This window comes from Pecten maximus, chromosome 12, assembly GCF_902652985.1.
Source record: "Pecten maximus chromosome 12, xPecMax1.1, whole genome shotgun sequence".
Classification (NCBI taxonomy): domain Eukaryota; kingdom Metazoa; phylum Mollusca; class Bivalvia; order Pectinida; family Pectinidae; genus Pecten; species Pecten maximus.
This window is the reverse complement of record NC_047026.1, coordinates 25,272,095-25,289,420: the sequence shown is the minus strand read 5'-3', so window position 1 is coordinate 25,289,420 and position 17,326 is coordinate 25,272,095. Positions and strand designations below refer to the sequence as shown.

Here is a 17,326-nt window from a genome sequence, read left to right as displayed (position 1 = left end):
CTTTGATCAGGGCTAACTTTGCTCACAACGCATCTAGATCGAACCGTAGCTCTTTACATAAAAAAATAGTAAAATTCAACTTTAGTGGAGTTGGAAGAAGTAAATATTTCATTCGGAATGTAGGATCTGAGTTTAATTACCTTTAAGAATCGAATTTAAAGTGTGATCAACCTGCACGGAGTTTGAACGTCGCTCTCAATTAGACGAATTACAGACCCGAGTGTGAAGTGCTAGATTTTATATATCTTTAGTGTAAAGCAATTCGTCTAAATCTTAGATTTCCTCGGATTATAAATACTAGAAAGGAACAAACGTTCTGTATTTATTTTCTATTTAAAAAGTATCTTTTACGATATCTTAACATATTCTACATTGAAAAGATAAATAGTCGGGCGTACGCTTCTGTATTCACTCTGTAGGGAAGTGTTGGAATGGATTTGAATCGCAAAGGACGTATATCCTGGAAATAATAGATTTAGCTCAGTTTCTGTCTCCTCCTGCAATTAAGCTGAAATTGAAATTCGTTCATTGACTCTACCCTTGTTTTTTAGTTTCAATACTTGCATTTGTTGCTGTACCTGTCACTTAAAATACTTTAGGCGATTGATTCTAAAATTCATCAACATGAATAGGCTCTTCATGAGTACCTGGTTTTTAAATTAGGATCACTACCTGAAACTACGTGAACTGTAACAAAGAATTTGTGGGATAGAATTGTATCTTCACTATTTAACGTCCTTTTGTAATTAAGCTGTATAACACCTGTCATGATAGGATTGGACACTTGTCAACTTACAAATTCAAATGATCTTGTCAACATAATGTACTTGTGTCATTCAGTTCGATTCTGTGCATCGCAGGATTTCTCAATATTGCAAAAATTCTCATTGATTTCAATGCTATTGTTCCATGAGTCAACGGAGAGTGCCTAGGCGATGGAGAACAGAGAGATGTTAAAACATAATTATGTAGGCTGTAAAACTGTGTAACGTAAGCACCAGTGTTCTCTACTAATATGATTCTTTTTTCTATTTATTGTCGAGATAAACGACATACTTTTGTGTTACTCTCGTGTAATACATGTGTACTTTTACTGTTCATACTTAGAAGTGTGACGATCTGAACCATTTTATCTTTTTCCGCCTCCGCTTTTGACTTGTCGGACATATATCGCTCGAACTGTCTGCTCATTCCGCTTTTGGTTGACATTAAATGTAGCTTTGGATTTGTTTATCGGTTAGTGATTTGTTTAAGGTTGCTAATTTTCTAGCAGATTATTTCTAGCAGAATATATGAATTGAAGTTTTGATGAGAATTTAGTCAAGTTTTCATTAAAATTAGAGCGGGGAAATGTCATCATACTTTTATATATTTCATATGCTATGTATACTCTGATGGATGATTCACCTAAACGATAAAACAATAGGCGGAGGTAAAATGGCAATTGAAAGAAGAAAAGTGTGTTTCACAAACATGTTCTTATTCATTTTCATTGGAATGGTGAATCTTACTGTCGACTTTAATCGGCGATGGCAACTCTCCAAGTTTCACCAAGTCATGATGCACTTTTATCGTTCTAGCTGCAGGGTGGAGGAGACATGGCTGCCCTCCGACATTTCACTACAGGGGCCATACGACAAGGCTTCGTAGTGGATGACGTAAGTACGACTTAATTGACATCATTGTTTTACACTAGTCGCACTGGTTCTTATGGTCAGCAAATAGAAAAGCGTCACCTAAGTGTTAGCCCTTCCCCGTTTCCCGTTGATCCTCGGACGATAAAAGATGTACTAGGCCCAATCTTAATCAGAATCCTAACCGATAGCATACGTTCAATCCTGTTAATTTGGTTGTGTGTACCATGACTTGAAACGAATGTTTTATTAGGTGCGATAATGGGGTAATATCATTTCGTATCCTTTGGTTATCCATATTCATTCGCTTAAAGAAAAGTGTGAAAATCTGGTTTAAAGTGCATTTGCTACAGAAGTGTGTATGTATCCATCACATGGTTTATTGCCACTACTCTTAACACAGTCGTTTTACTGGCAGGTTATATTGACTGAACAAATATATGAGCCCTTGAATGGATGTGTTTTCCTAAAGAAAATGAAACATTTTTTCTTATTGATCAGCATCAGTATTCAACACTCGAGCTGCATTTTATTTCAGATGGACATGTAGTTGTTAGTAAATATTGTCAACTTAACAGGACGTGGGAGGAATTCTTGAAGTTGGAAAAGTTATCTCTATGTTACATCGTAAACAAACTGGCATTAAGCTAAGAAAGAAACAATACTTCCAAGAGCAGAACTCTTCCAAGTCCTTTGCTCATATATGCGTACTTTTTTCAAGGTTGTAAGAGCCCATTTTAAATAAATGAAACAGAATAGCAGAGAAGCAACTCTTGCAGTTTTATACCGACTTATGTATACTTAGTAACCATGAAACAACAAAATAATTCCAAATGATCAGTTATGACGCTAACAATGATAATAAACTCGAATGCTTACATTCATTTTGGAATCATGTGGATGTTCTGCTGAAATTGTCGGTTTGTAAGGGCCTGATGGATGCCATGTCTTCTTTGCAATTACACTGTCTGTTATAGAATATGGGTAGACATTAAAATGAAAAATCAGCTGATATCCTGTAATATATAAACATGTGTTAATGTTTTGATTATGCAATGTCCACGGTACAGTCTTGCGGTTTGGCTTGCATAATTAAAGATAGTATATATAACATTCCAATATTTGTATATAGCATATGCATTTTGAATTCACGCTATGACAAGTAAAGTAAAGCTGATCAACATATATGTGTAGCTAATTACCCAATTCAGCATCATTAATGAATAAATGTGAATGTGACGAGGCAGCGGCTTACTAGTACTTACATTAATATTTAATTTATGCACATAGATAGTATCCACAGTTGGACGTGTAGTAGCATTAACACTTAACACAAAGCTGGTGTATCCTCCTGGATTGTTAAAGTTTTTATTTCCATTTTTCAAGCCATGCTTCCGAATATAACCGAAATGTTGTTTAAGATTCAAACTAAGAATAGCTCACTGGTAATAGACTGTGTTTAATCATTTTCACAGCTGTTTGCTCTTAAGTGGTAAAGCTGATACACCATGTTGTTATAATACGCCATTTTGTTGTATGCAATTGGCGGCATTCTTCTGCTGAAGCTGAGTAATGTCTTCTTACACAGTTAATTATTTGTATCACCAACATTTCTGAAAGGAAAGAGAAATATCATATTACGATAAATGGGAATTAGAAAAATCGACAATGGCAGCTCACATACACAGCTATTTGGATAACCTTGATCAAGGAGGGGAGAACGAGAGTATCACACATACATGTTTGTGTTAATTAGTACAGAGAACGTGAAATATAACCAGGGACTGATATTCTATAAGTTATAAATATTAGTTTTGAGATAAGATACGCAAACGAAATACAATCAGCACATCACTGTTGGGTCTTCTTTTGTTACGGCGGAAGGTGCGGTATTTGGTAAAGCAACTCCATAATTACGTTGTGCATGATACATTGCTGAAACATCAAACAATAAATTGCTAGTCTGGGTCTTAATGTGATGAAGTAGCATTTCCTTCACAATGTCATGTTGTTAAAAATGAAAATCACACAACCATCCATCCTCAATTTCTGACTACAGAACATGAAAGCATAGTTACCTTACATTACAAAGCTTAATGGTTATGAAATAACTGTCTATTACCTTCATGTCTTGAGATATAAATGACAGTAAAACTATTTTATTTTGAACTCTGAATACTCGACGACTGCTTAACCCGAAGTAAAAATTAAGTTTAAGCAGTAAAGGTTTTATAAATAATGATATATTGAATTAAAATATACTCGGTTACCCCAGTATTGGTGATATCGCGAAGATTGTTAATGGCCCCACTGACTGAGAAATAACGAGATGTGACTGTATCTTGTGACGGTATCATATGTCATTAAACCCCACGAATTCAAAGTTAGCAGGGAGACTATTTTGTCGGGTTATTTTTAATGTCATGAAGGCCGGTGAAATTTTGAACTAATTTTGAAAGCACTTCGCTAATTTATGAAATTCACGTACGTCTTGCTTTTCAAATGTCTGAAGGTTCTCGAGTGAATACCACCATTAAGCATACATCAACACATACAGTACATACCGAGTCGTGGTCACTATACTGCTGGTGCATGGGGATAATCGTGTGGAAATCTATAAGGAAGACAATAATATCAAAATGAGCCAAAAGAAATGTGCAATAACCCCAAAAATTTATCATTTTGGTAATTTGGATATTGGATAATTTTTCCATAAGGTGTAGTTAAGCAAACAAATCTTTCATTTTGCTTAGCAATGTTTGTCGGTATGGGACATCGACGTTGTTTGAGGTAATGTAATTGGAGGCGTTACGTTGGAGATGATATATTTTCATTGTTTATTTCAGGAGCCACACTACCACTCCGAAGTATTTTCACTTCACGGATTTCACTTTGAGCTGAAAGCTGTGAGAAACAACAAAGACCAGATCGTTGTCTTCATGCAGGTATGTTTTGTCCCTAAAATGGTAGTGTAATATGAATAATATAATGAAAATACAGAGGGGAATAAATTTAGAAAGATGATAATGGATCTAAATAATATTAACATATACAAATGGAAGTGCATATATTTCTAATCTAATCCTTTCGTACAATGTAACCAGCTTATATTTTAGGGCGACTAAAACTCGCGAAAATTAATCGCCGTGAAACAGTTTCAATCAAGCTATAAATCGCAAAATTATATCGCCGCGGAAATAAGTTGATTAACAGCATTATTGATTCTGGATAGATCTAAAGCATTCATATATTAATATAGCCTTATATTCTTTAAAATTCAAACATCAGTCCATGATTTTGAAGTTGCAACATAACATATTGAACGACAATTTGTTGGCCCTTGGAGCAAATAAGGACCTCGTATAACTATAAATGCATAGAATGTGTAAACCGACCCATTAGATGATGTCACATGCATGGATCAAAGCTTTGCTCTACGCCTTCAAGGTTGACAGCCATATTTAATGCGTTGCACAGCGATATCTGAAACATACTCGACTAGTGAAATGCTTAATCCTTTTAGAAAATGAAACCAGCGCCGCAACGTTTTAAGAACAATACTTCCATTGGTCGCAACTTTTACGTTTCCTGCCACAATTATGACCCCAAGCAATGGTACTTCCGTTGTCAAGGCAGTCCCGTGCTCCGCTAATCGTATTCAAACACACCATATTGTAAGAAAAATGCGTAGGATTGTTTCATCCAATCTAATTAAAATCTAGGTGGTCATTCTCACTACGTTAACGTAGTGAGAATGACTCATCTAGATTTTAATTAGATTGTGGTTCATCACAACGAAATGGACGCAGGTAGCTACGCCGCGTTTTTAATTTATTTTTATTCAACAAAGACAAAGCTCTGTTCGTCTAAGGAGCTAGAACAGATAGACTACGCAAATGTAGTGATCTTATCCAACAGTCATCCCTAGCGGTCGTTACGATCAGGTGGTGACCCAGTTTGATTAAAGGATTTCATAACTGGTAAATTGCCTCGATACAACATCCAAACGGTTGTTTAATTCAACTTTACGACTTCCCTGCGTGTATGATATTTACAACTCTTTGTCCCCAAATTTGGGACAGCCGGAACATAACGATAATTGCAATAATTCCAAGAGTTGGCGACTAACTAAAGGACCTTAAAGAATGGGGTTGATTCAGTTTTGATCGAATTCTAATTAGAAATACTTACATTGGACCCTTGAGGTTTTCCATTAATACGGATTGTCACGCTTGGATTGTCTTAGCAGTCTAATTTGGATTTGGAGTGCAATTGCCAAAGATTGGCAAAAGAGAACATTTTAACATTGCATTGTTTGAGTACATATATATTTTTTCCTCAATTTCATGAAGATAACTCTTTCGTCATCGTTCGCTCTACAATAATTATCAGTCTTTATGTCTCGGGAGTCTCACGTGTGAATTTGAAATCATTTTTGTTTGTAAATGCATATAAAACGATTAATATAAGACAGTTTACACATAAAGTTTTATCATCTCTCTTGGGTGTAGTAATATATTTATGATTTATGTTGATCTACCAAACTATTTGCGTCTTCATGAATTCAGCAAGCCGAAATATTTCTGAAAAAAGGTTATTTAATATTTTAATCATAATGGAATACTTAACAAATCAACTTGATCGGTCTTGGCATTACAAAGTAAAACTACAAAACTCTTAATTGTGAGTTTGAAACATTTTCGGTTTTGTTTTGTTTTTCTTTTGACTGATTCATATTCCTACCAGTATCAGAAGGTTAGTTTGATAAATGTCAGCCCACATCATTCTTCTACGTTCAATTATGCCAATTTGTCTACTAGCGCCTGCGTCCGGGTGACCCTATCCTGAGTTTCCGACAGTGTGAACGTCACACCTTCTCCATGCGTGCTGATCGAGAGGTCCGATACTGTATCACGGTTCAGCAACTGGACAGTGGCGATCACAACATGAAGACGACAGGTGTAGTCACCCAGAAATTTGGCCTTGGCGAAAAGACCAGCAGAAGCGAGGTAAGATTGATATTTTGTAATAATGAGTTGTGTTCCAAGGTGTCTCTTTAGCAGCAACAACACGAGATTGCAGACATGGTAACAAAACCGTAATATTCTAACTCGAAATCGATAAAACAGGGCAAGATATAAACACGAAAACCCCATGTAACATTAAAAAACATGCAAGGTGAAAAGGAACAAGGTGTTCTGGAAGGATTAACAAAATTATCTCTTCGACGTCACCACTATGTAAATATCACGTTCTGTAAATGCATAAAAGGTACTCCAAATACAAAAAAAGGTAGTATATCACGAAATTCTATTTTTGTAACACAAATTGTTAGTGGTGGTCATCAACAAACGAAATATTTTCTTCAGATGGAATATTTTTGTATAGTATATTTTAGTATATAATAGATATAAACATGAATCAGTTGTGACAAATAATTGTTGTATACAAAGACCAAGTACATGTACTTTGGGAGGATATCGAATTTATCATTTAGAACATCATGAAGAAATGAGAAGGACCCAATTAATAATCAACAGTCCCGGAATCATTATTATCGTATATTAGACAGAAACATATATTTGTATTGCATTCACTTCTTCCTGGTTACGTCAAACCCATATGATTATGTTTATGTACATACTGTTAGAATAATGCATCCATTGAAGAACACACCCTGTTTGATCATACCAGTATTCTGAAAGGATATTATTACATTTTTATGTGTTTAATGTTTTGCAAAATATCCATTTTCTGACGATATGCAATCAATTCTGTGTATTATATGAGGTCTAGACATGCCATGAAGAATAGTTAGTAGAAGACTGCTATGGACGGGTGTCGCCGATAAAACTAACGCTTTAAGTAAACATGGCACTTCAGTCAACCTTTCTTTAATAAGAAAAATCCGATCAAAACAAATAAAATATCAAGACAGATATACTTTTTCTTAGAAAAATAGATAGCCTTTCTATCAAGTCCTGGATAAAGCGGAACTCACTTTATGCTTCAAATGCAGCGAAGGATTTCCACATCCCCAGGTTACCCTTATATATAAGACTGCATAACTAAATGCTACAAAAGTGCAGTCGATGCAAATCATGAGTATATAGTTTATCGATTATCACAGGGAAATTGTTACACAAGGAAAGCCGTTTTCCGGTTCATATCCGTTTAGCCAAATATTTCATGTTCGGAAATAAACAAGACACAATACTGGAGAAAGTATTCCCCATGTAATGAGAGCAAGACATGTAGGATGTTCAGAGAGGAGATAGTATTTTCTCACACCTTTGCGTATGTAAGATATATTTTTCTCTTACCCTGGACAGGGAAATCCGCAGTTTTACCGGGGTGAGATTTTCTTATCTCACCCTAGGAAAAAAACAAACTACACGTGCTCTTGTCACGTTCTCAACGATTGTATTTCGTTACGTCAACAATATTATGACGTCACGGCAGCAGTACAATGACGTCACGTCGACATTGTGTTACATTGATGTAACGTCAATATTAGATACATACGAGGGTAAACAGGGTAAGAGAAAAATAATTATTCACCCCCATGGAAGTGAGACAGGGGAATCCCAACCCTCGGGATAAGATGATTAAGCCGCCAAACACTCGGTAAGCCTAGTGTTCGGCAACTTAACAATCTTCCCCTCTGATAAAGGTTCCCCTGTCTCACCCCCAAGGGGGTGAAAGATTCTATTAGTCCTATGTGGAAAACCCATGTGGGATACATCTAGGTGCACCGAGTGGCCTCAGGTCCGGGACTACTTTTTATCTGTGTGACGTCACTTGCGAAACCTTTCTGTTTGTTTATATGTATATAATGACTTTAACAAATACACTGTATCATTATTTCTATATGTAATTTGAACAAATTACTAGTTGTGATCATTGACCTATAAATTCATATTGTTACTGTTTGTCGAGAATTTATTTCTTATAACGGGAGCCAGTTTTCGTTGTGCAAGCGAGCATAAGCAGAGGAATATGACGTGATATCAAACACCAGTCGACAGTTTCCAGAAAGCCGATCATTAATTTATATTTGTTGTTATCTTGACACTTTGACAGTCAGCTTATTTTGCATGGTATATAATGGGTTTTTTCTCATCTTTCCAAGTATGTAATTGGTTTTATTGTCGGTCACCGAGAAAAAATAAAAAGTTTCTTTATGGTTTCGCCATGTTGGATCGATTTCCCCATGCATTTCACGAAAAAGGTGTGAGAAAAATAGTCCATCATTTTCTGACCCCAAATTTTACACCCGAGGGTAGAATTTCCCTATCCCACTTACATACACATGATGAACTCTATTAGTCTATGCAACACTATAATGTAAGGAGCATTGTTGATCAGTTAAATCTTATTGTCATTTAGTGATCATGTCGAACGGATATACCATGTAGAAATATAAATCAAGGGCACTGCAGAAATCTCCTTAGCTACATCTGGTAATTTTTCTTTTATAATTAGTAAAATTCTGCTTCCTCTGCATACAGCGTTAACATGTATCAGTTGCTTCTCTATTTAAGAGTTTGTTTCTGTTATCACGATTTCCGTGACAGATGTTGATTACTGACATAGGAACACAGGGTTTTGAGATTATGCAAGTTGATGAAGACCATGGTAGAGTTTCATTGCCAACTTCATTAATGATCCCATTGGGAGATTTGTTAATCCCTTATGCCATATGAAGTCGGGCGCTGAATGCATTGCTGTTCCGTTGTCACAATCCTTGATCTCGTGCATAGTGGATGTCTCCGAAAAGCAGAATATGCTTACATTATGTACCCTCCAGAACACCAGGTCTTATTTTCCTTGTACTTTTTCAAGAATCTCCCTGGAAATTTAAATTATGTACAGCCATTTTATCAGTGTTGAGTTAGAATTATGGCTTTTCTTACCATGTCGGTATTTTCTGTTGATTTGACATGTATTTGTGTGGCGGGCGACGGTATTCTCAGTTGTTTTTTGATGATGCGACCTAACCCTTTGACCTAGATTTACACAACTGTATCGGTATTCTCAGGGGTTTTGATGATGTGGCTAAACCCTTTGACCTACATATGTATGACGGGTATGGTGTCGTTGCTCTCTGTTATTTTTGTCCGTATATCTCTTGAATAACGAATGCGGCAATATAAATCCCAGAGGTAATGCAACGGGTATCTTTATATGCGAAGAAATGGGAAAAAAATCACTTCAGGTAACATAAAGTCTTGACGAATCTCACTTTGCTTCGCTAAGGTGAAAGAAATTGGCTTAAATTGGCTTACATTTCACCATTCGTTTTTCTTCAAACCCACATATGGTGAAAACATTGTCATAAATGGAAATGTCTATAGACGTTTTATCAAAATTACGATTTTATTACCTCTGGGGTTTAAATTCACCCGTGGGGAGGGGGTTACATTTACTGCAGGTTGCATTGGAAAATTATACATTAGGATATATTTTGTTCGTTTTTAAATCCTGTTTCATTTTCCTGGATACTATTTTAAAATAGTGAATTCCATTAATCCCAAACTTCACGAGGATGGCATTTACTATAGTGTATAAAAGATGTGTGCTAGTCATGTAAATCAAAAGAGGAAAAATGTACTTATTTCTACATATGGCAACCGTTGAGAATCACGGGACCTGATGCCGTGATGTTTTCTTAAGACATAAACAATTTAGGGTGAACTGAACTGATTAAGTTAGATATTGTTCATGGCTTCTCTGCTATATCTTCCGTCCAATTTGTGTCGATTTGCGGGTTTGTGTTTTTAGATTGATTACTTGAGTAAAAGCAATATGATACCGGGTATGTGCATTACATTGACAAGATGCGGTAAAAATGTTGTTATTTGATACAAGGTCACTCTGACAGTAACCTTTCTTGTTGTTGTGTATTTAACTAGGTTTACGTAGACGATTTGATGAAGCTGGCATGGCTTTTTAGAAAGCGTATGTTAGCTAAAACATGTTTAAATTGATTAAAGTATCTTTCCTAATGTGATGGATTTATTTTTTTCCCCGTAAAATCTATTTTATAAGATGTATTTGGCTTAACGTGACACATTTTCTCATGCAAGAGTTGAATACTGAATGCTCACTGCACGATGTTTTAAATTCTTCAATCTTCAATCTGTTATGGAAATCCAGTAAATCGTGTTATATTAGCATTTTAAATACTATCTTACTGATACATCAGGCTCACTTTCTAAACTTGACGTGATATATCCTAATGTTAGATGTTTCCAGGCTAGACATGTATATTTGCCAGACGTGTTTAGATTAATCTTGTCATTAAACCTCGGCAAATACTTCCTGTTCAATACTCCAGCACACAACAACATGCTAGGATCAAACGGAACATTCAAGCTGGTCATGATATATCCTTTGCGTTTTCATGAGAAAGTAAACCGCCCATTTATCATGTACAGCGTGATTGGTTCGAAACAAGGGCTTGCTTTTAGGTGTTAGTTTAACACTAAAGCATTTAACGCATGAACTAATTTTGAATAGCTTTGATCGATCTAAATCATGCCGTCTGATTGGTACCGAGACTAGAATAAACTACATCTGAGAACAAACAACCGACATTGTAATTAAATTGGGTATCTTGCAATTGTTATTGCAGTATAAAGCTTGCAAGTCTTGAGATGGGAAGAGATAGTCCAGACCAATTAAAAATTACACCATATATGTTGAAACTAGCGTTAACGTTGATATAACACTGTACCTATATGTCTTCTCATTTCTTCCAGGTAATTAAACTTGAAAAATTGGACAAGCCTGCTTATGTGGTGTTTTCTATCTTCTTCCCTGCTTCGTAACCATAGAAACGGGAGGATGCGGCGGATTCGGAAATATGAGCAGAATCTCAATGAAGCCATTACAGACATAGTTTGCTAAAGTCTGATTCCTTTCTAGGCTTGAAGGATAGCCAATGTCATTGAAGCGTTTGACATGCTTCTTACTTTTGTTGCACCGTATCCTCATATACATTTTCCTACCAGGCAACGTATACAATCATACAGAAAAAAAACGTCAATAGTATCAAAACAGTGTCTGTTTGTTGCTTCGATGTGGATAAACCATCAATCTAAATTTCATTGCAGATATATTTATCAGAAAATGTTTAATTTATTAAAGCTGAATTTAAACATTTCTGTCTATGACGTTTATCTGAAGGAATGTTATGCAGTAGAACTGGTCGCCCCGTGTTCTACAACATGACTGTTACATTGAATTCGAAGGGGTATTTGTTTTCTTTTGTATTGGATATCGGCGTATCCTTTTGATTCAGATATCGATAAACTTTATACATCGGTATTCTGAATATTGCATGTTACTCCTGAAACCAAAGATAATATAGCCATGACTAACGTGTTATACTCACTTGATATGCTTGTTTTGCTAGTGATAGCAAGGTTTGACTAATGTTTTACACTGTTTACGTTAGTAATATTTGTGAAACTTGTGATGATTCATTGGGTAAAGATTCAATGTTTATTGATATAGGTTACTGAAACTGCGATATACATGCAATCATAACATTTACTTTCGGTTTTTTTTAACTGTTAATACTATATTTATCATATTGTTGGAAGTGTAGTATCAGGTTTATTCCTTGAAAAAGTAAGGATTTCTACTTTTGATTTGCATGCTTTATGTTTTTTGTTCTCCATGTACCGGTATTTGCAATTTTCAGTCTTGACATGAAATGCCTTGAAATATTAAAATGTCTGTGATAATATTTTCCAAGTGCCTAAGTTTACTGCACGTCTTGCCCGATGTCGTTGGATTTAAAAGATGTTTCAAATTTAGATTTTAAAATTCTCTAAAAGCATTAAAATACCATAATGTTGAGATGAAAATGGAATATAAATTCCTATCATGAAGTATAGAAATTCGGTTCGAGAATAATTAACATGAAAAGAGTTTATCTGAAGATAGCTATTCTCACGTTTCCAATGAAGAGAGTATTATAGAAATGTTCAAGATTTTAAACATTATATTCGAGCGTTCTACACAACAATGTAATATTTTAGCCCGTTTGTTAATTTGAAAACGTGGAATCATGGTTCTGGTGTTGTTTATGGAGAAAAAAATATCCAAACATAATGCTGTGATAAGATAGGATATATGCTTTATCATATGTGGATATGTTATGTAGTATCCAAGTCTGTTTTTTAACGAGAAATGTGCTACTTGAAGGGATTATCATATGCTCGCGATAAATCAGGAGAACAGTTTAATGAATGATTATTCTGTTCCCCTAATGGTTTGTTTTATGACCTGCTGATCCATTTACAGACACTATTGGTTTATATATGGTGGTATATATCCATCAATTCCATACATGGCTTGACAAAAAGAAAATATTTCTATATAGAAACATTACCTATTGGGACTAGTACATATTGTCCAAACGAAACGCCAATATATTTTAAAGTAATGCATAAGTAATGGCCAGACACGCAGGACACCGTTAACAGCTCTGAATTCTCCTGACATTTATCACAGATCCTATTTGGTAGACAACATGCTATAGCCAGTATTCTTCGACATTTTGAAATTGGATTTCTCATGCTTTGTAACTGTTATTTCTCTCCATAAGTGACAGCTTTATTGAAAACCAAAATACCTGTCTCCCTGTCAGCTACAAATGTGGATGTATTAGTAATCGTTTCACTAGCGTGCTGTACAGCGAACCATTACCCCTGCCACAACTGGATTACCCGTTTTTCCGTTGAGTATATGAGACGAGAGGTCTTCATTACCGTGGTGGTTTAATCTTCGGTTAAAAACACAGTCAGCTTTACAGAAATAAAATGCGATTGGCGTCAACATTACAAGCACCCCAACACCCATATTTAAGATGAAAAAATACTACAAGAAAATCATAAGGAAGCACTGATGTGTTTATTTGTTTACAATGTTCCACGCTTCTATATGAAAATGTGTTATAGAGAAATATTAAGCTGACTTATAATCGAGAAAGTTCTGACCTCGGTTATGTAATTACTGACATCTGTCAACTTGGATCATCAAAAGGTCAGACGGTTAGTGTATATGGCATAACATGCTTCACATTAATGTAAACGACAAATAATGTATTATTTCAATTCAATTACTGTCGGGGAACTACCGAAATACGACGATTACTTGGCAAGCTATTGGACAAATTTTGCTTGGGTAACATAAGTCACGCTCACAAATGAAACGTACCTAAAGGCGGCATAAAATAACTATGTCGTATTCCCCCTTGTTAAATATGATAAAGTCTAATGCATTGTGCCGATGACAAGGTGACGCGGTAATAGTTTTGAACGTAGTGTACACTAGTAGTACATTACCGACCAGGGAACTCTTGTTGATAAATAGTCTATTTCTTGTATTGATATTTTTGTACCTAGTGTTTGATGTTGCAGCACCTCTCAGAACTGTGATACTTGAGTTTCAAGCAAGTTCTTCCATCTCGTCAGATAGGTCTTGTTTTTTGGTTTTTTTGTTTTTGTTACCAAATTTCACATAATAATGTCTGATCGTTAAAATTAAATTACACTTCACATGCGACATACTTTGTTGTGAGATACATTTCTGTGAGTTGTAACATTTGTTGTGTTTATTTCACAATGTTTTATATAGAATTGTATGCTGTGCTCTCGACTACATTGTCACCGCGGAAGAATTTTAACAGGGTGATGGCGTTGCGGAGACCATATTGATTTGAGGCCCCGGAACGGGATACCTGTAAGCTTATGTAGAAGTAAATGTGGTCCAATTGAAGAGCGGAGAAAAACCTATTACCTGTAATTGGGCGAGAACAATTTAATTTCTTTTTGGGTCGAAATTCTACAATCTTTTCAGCAGCGGCTTGCGCCACGATTTATAACAAGATCTTAAACCATGTTTTCAGGGAGGTTAGATTGTTTAGATATTTCTGATAATAATGTTGCAGAACAGAATAATATGGTAATCTGGATTAGAATAAAAAGAACCAAAACGTATGTCCGATAATATTATACTTATTTATATTACCAACTATAAAAAGAGCAAATCGTTTTGATTGTTTTCCCAGCAAGTTGTTTCCAGCGAATGCTATCTAAATCTGTTCGTACATACCAATTTTGAAAAAACCATTATACCAACGGAATCAATGATGTGATTTTATTTTCAGTTTGATAAAAAAATTCAACAAAATTTCCCTTTTATACATTGATAGAAAATATTGTACCAAGATGAGAATTGAATGAATGTAAATCTTGTCACTGTTAGGAGAGATGAGAGACATAACGGAAAGCGTTTGATGCTTAGACCTATCACGGTCTTAAAGCATCATTTACTAACGGTTTACCCGACACAAATCTCGCACAACATAGTCTGTCATAGAAACACCGTTACCGTGCTATATACCTGTTCACCACATCAGCTGTTTGTCAGTAAATAATTGTAAAATGTCGGGATAGGTATTTTTAAACATGCATTATAGTATTAATTATTTGACATTAAATGTTTGATATATCTTTATTATGTTTTTGGTTGATTTATTTGTGATATATTTACTGACTCCGTCTCTTTGTACATTATTATACTTTGATCTTATTAACGTTCATATTATTTACTTTTCTTACTATGTTATTAAGTTGGTTAATATGTTTTTATCAACGTGTTAATTTTTTTACACAACCTACATGTAAGTATGTTTATGCGATTAATTTATTTTCACATTTGTATGAGAAGGTTCTTTGAAAATATAATTTGTTTGATTCATTACATATTTCATATTAAAACTTAATTTTTGTTTTTACAACAAACCCTTTTGGAGTTTTGGGCTTTGTGAAATAGGCATATTAATCCCCTTTCAATATTGAAAGTCTTTTAAACTTACTATTTTATTTAACTTTTGTTACTAATAATAAAGAAGTGATAATATTTATATAAGCCTCGCAAATGGTTAAAGTCGACTGACTGAAAAATAATTAAAACCATTCAAATACTTCGATCTTAAAAGAGTGCAATTGTTCAATCTAGAAATTAATTGTACAGTAGCATTGTATGTTTTACCCTGAAAGTGAGGTTAATACAAAGAACAATGATGTGCTAATGGTCATTTTTATCTAAATAATATTTTGCTCAAGTATCTAATACGTTATCTCCCTTGTTTTTGTTGGATTTGTATATCGGTCATGCGTGAAGCAACCTAACCAAAGGTAAATAAAGACTTTGAAAATTATTCCCGTTTTTGTCATTTTTAATGGTTTTGAAAATATGCCCCGTTGTGTTGTTGTTCTTACTGATAGCTTGAATTGGCAAATATCTTTAATTGCCTGCACTCCATATGTCGATTTTTTGCATGAACATTTTGTAAACTAACATATATGCTTTTAATTTAAATGAGGTGGTGCATGCTGGCCTGCTGTCGATTCTAATATTATGTTTGATGTTATGGTAGATACCAAATACAGACACTAAAATGGAAATTGGCAAACGCTATAAAAGCAACGTCGCCTAACATGATTTCTGTAAAAAAAAAAAAAAGTACTGTCTGTTAAACTCTATATTTCTCGTAAACATTTTTTTTATACATTACAAATTGAGTTTATAGTCATCACTGATGTTATATTTTACAGAAATATGGGTTTTTAGTATCAATGCGTACAATTGAAACTTTAAATGCAGATTTTCTAAAAAAAACAAAAATATTACCATAAACAAATTTAGCTTCTCAAAAAAAACTTTTTTTCGTGAAGTGTTTTTTAAAAACATATTGGTATATTTGTCTTCAAATACAGGCAAAAATGTACATTAGAAATAACAAAAGATATTAGCATTCAAAGAAGAGGTATAAATTAACTTTTATAAAAGCAAGCGTTAAAAACCAGCACCCTGTGGGACCAAAGCAGTAAAATGTACTTGCTTTGTTATGTTAATATAGTCTACTACATATAAATGATATTTCATATTGTAATAAGCTGTTTCGATAATATTTACATAACATAATGATTGAACGTCATCTCATTTGGTGTGTCTTCATGATCAGTACTTTGATATGTTGCCTAAAATTGGAGGGTGCATGTATTCAACATAAAAAATCTTGGCATATCCGGTAATTCATTACCTTATTTTTCATTAAATATTAATCAATATCCATAGATTATTACAAACCAAAAATGTTCATAGTACTCCTTTAATGACTTAGTTGTAGCATACTTTAAAGTGAAAAGCTATTAAAAAATCGCAAAGAAGACATCAAATAAGGCTGAAATTTTTAGTCACAGCAAGAGATGGTGCATATACAAGATTAAACTTTGAACAAATGGGATTAATTTATCTACAGTAATTACAAATGTGTTGTTATAATTAGTGGTCTGCAGAAAAAAATATAAAACCATCCAAAACGGAAAATATACATATAGAAATGGAAAATGATTCCTCCCACTTAATCGGGGATATGCTTTTTACAAAAAATGCTACCGGGGAAAAATCAACGTGGGCATATTCAGCCGTCCTATACACCTTCTTTTTTTTCAATAATCTACATTTTACGATGGAACTACAATGTACTTTCAAATATAAGGGCAAGAAGTAAAACAATATATGTAAGTGTTAAGTCGGCCCCACGAGGCATAGTAGGACTGGAGTAATATCTGTCGGACTGGCATATCAGCATCCGTTTCCGATGCATT

General features: G+C 34.6%; 1 protein-coding gene across 2 annotated transcripts in view; it reads left to right on the top strand.

Annotated features, from left to right (window-relative positions):
* LOC117339141 (BTB/POZ domain-containing protein 16-like) overlaps positions 1–15,873 on the top strand; it is a 78,841-nt gene extending 62,968 nt beyond the window's left edge. For both annotated transcript variants that reach the window (XM_033900554.1, XM_033900555.1), the window contains 4 exons: positions 1,581–1,658; positions 4,481–4,579; positions 6,455–6,643; positions 11,399–15,873. In XM_033900554.1, coding sequence (XP_033756445.1) covers positions 1,581–1,658; positions 4,481–4,579; positions 6,455–6,643; positions 11,399–11,467 — 435 coding nt within the window. In that variant the 3' untranslated portion in view covers positions 11,468–15,873. The remainder of the gene's footprint in view (positions 1–1,580; positions 1,659–4,480; positions 4,580–6,454; positions 6,644–11,398) is intronic.
* Positions 15,874–17,326: the final 1,453 nt, after the last annotated feature.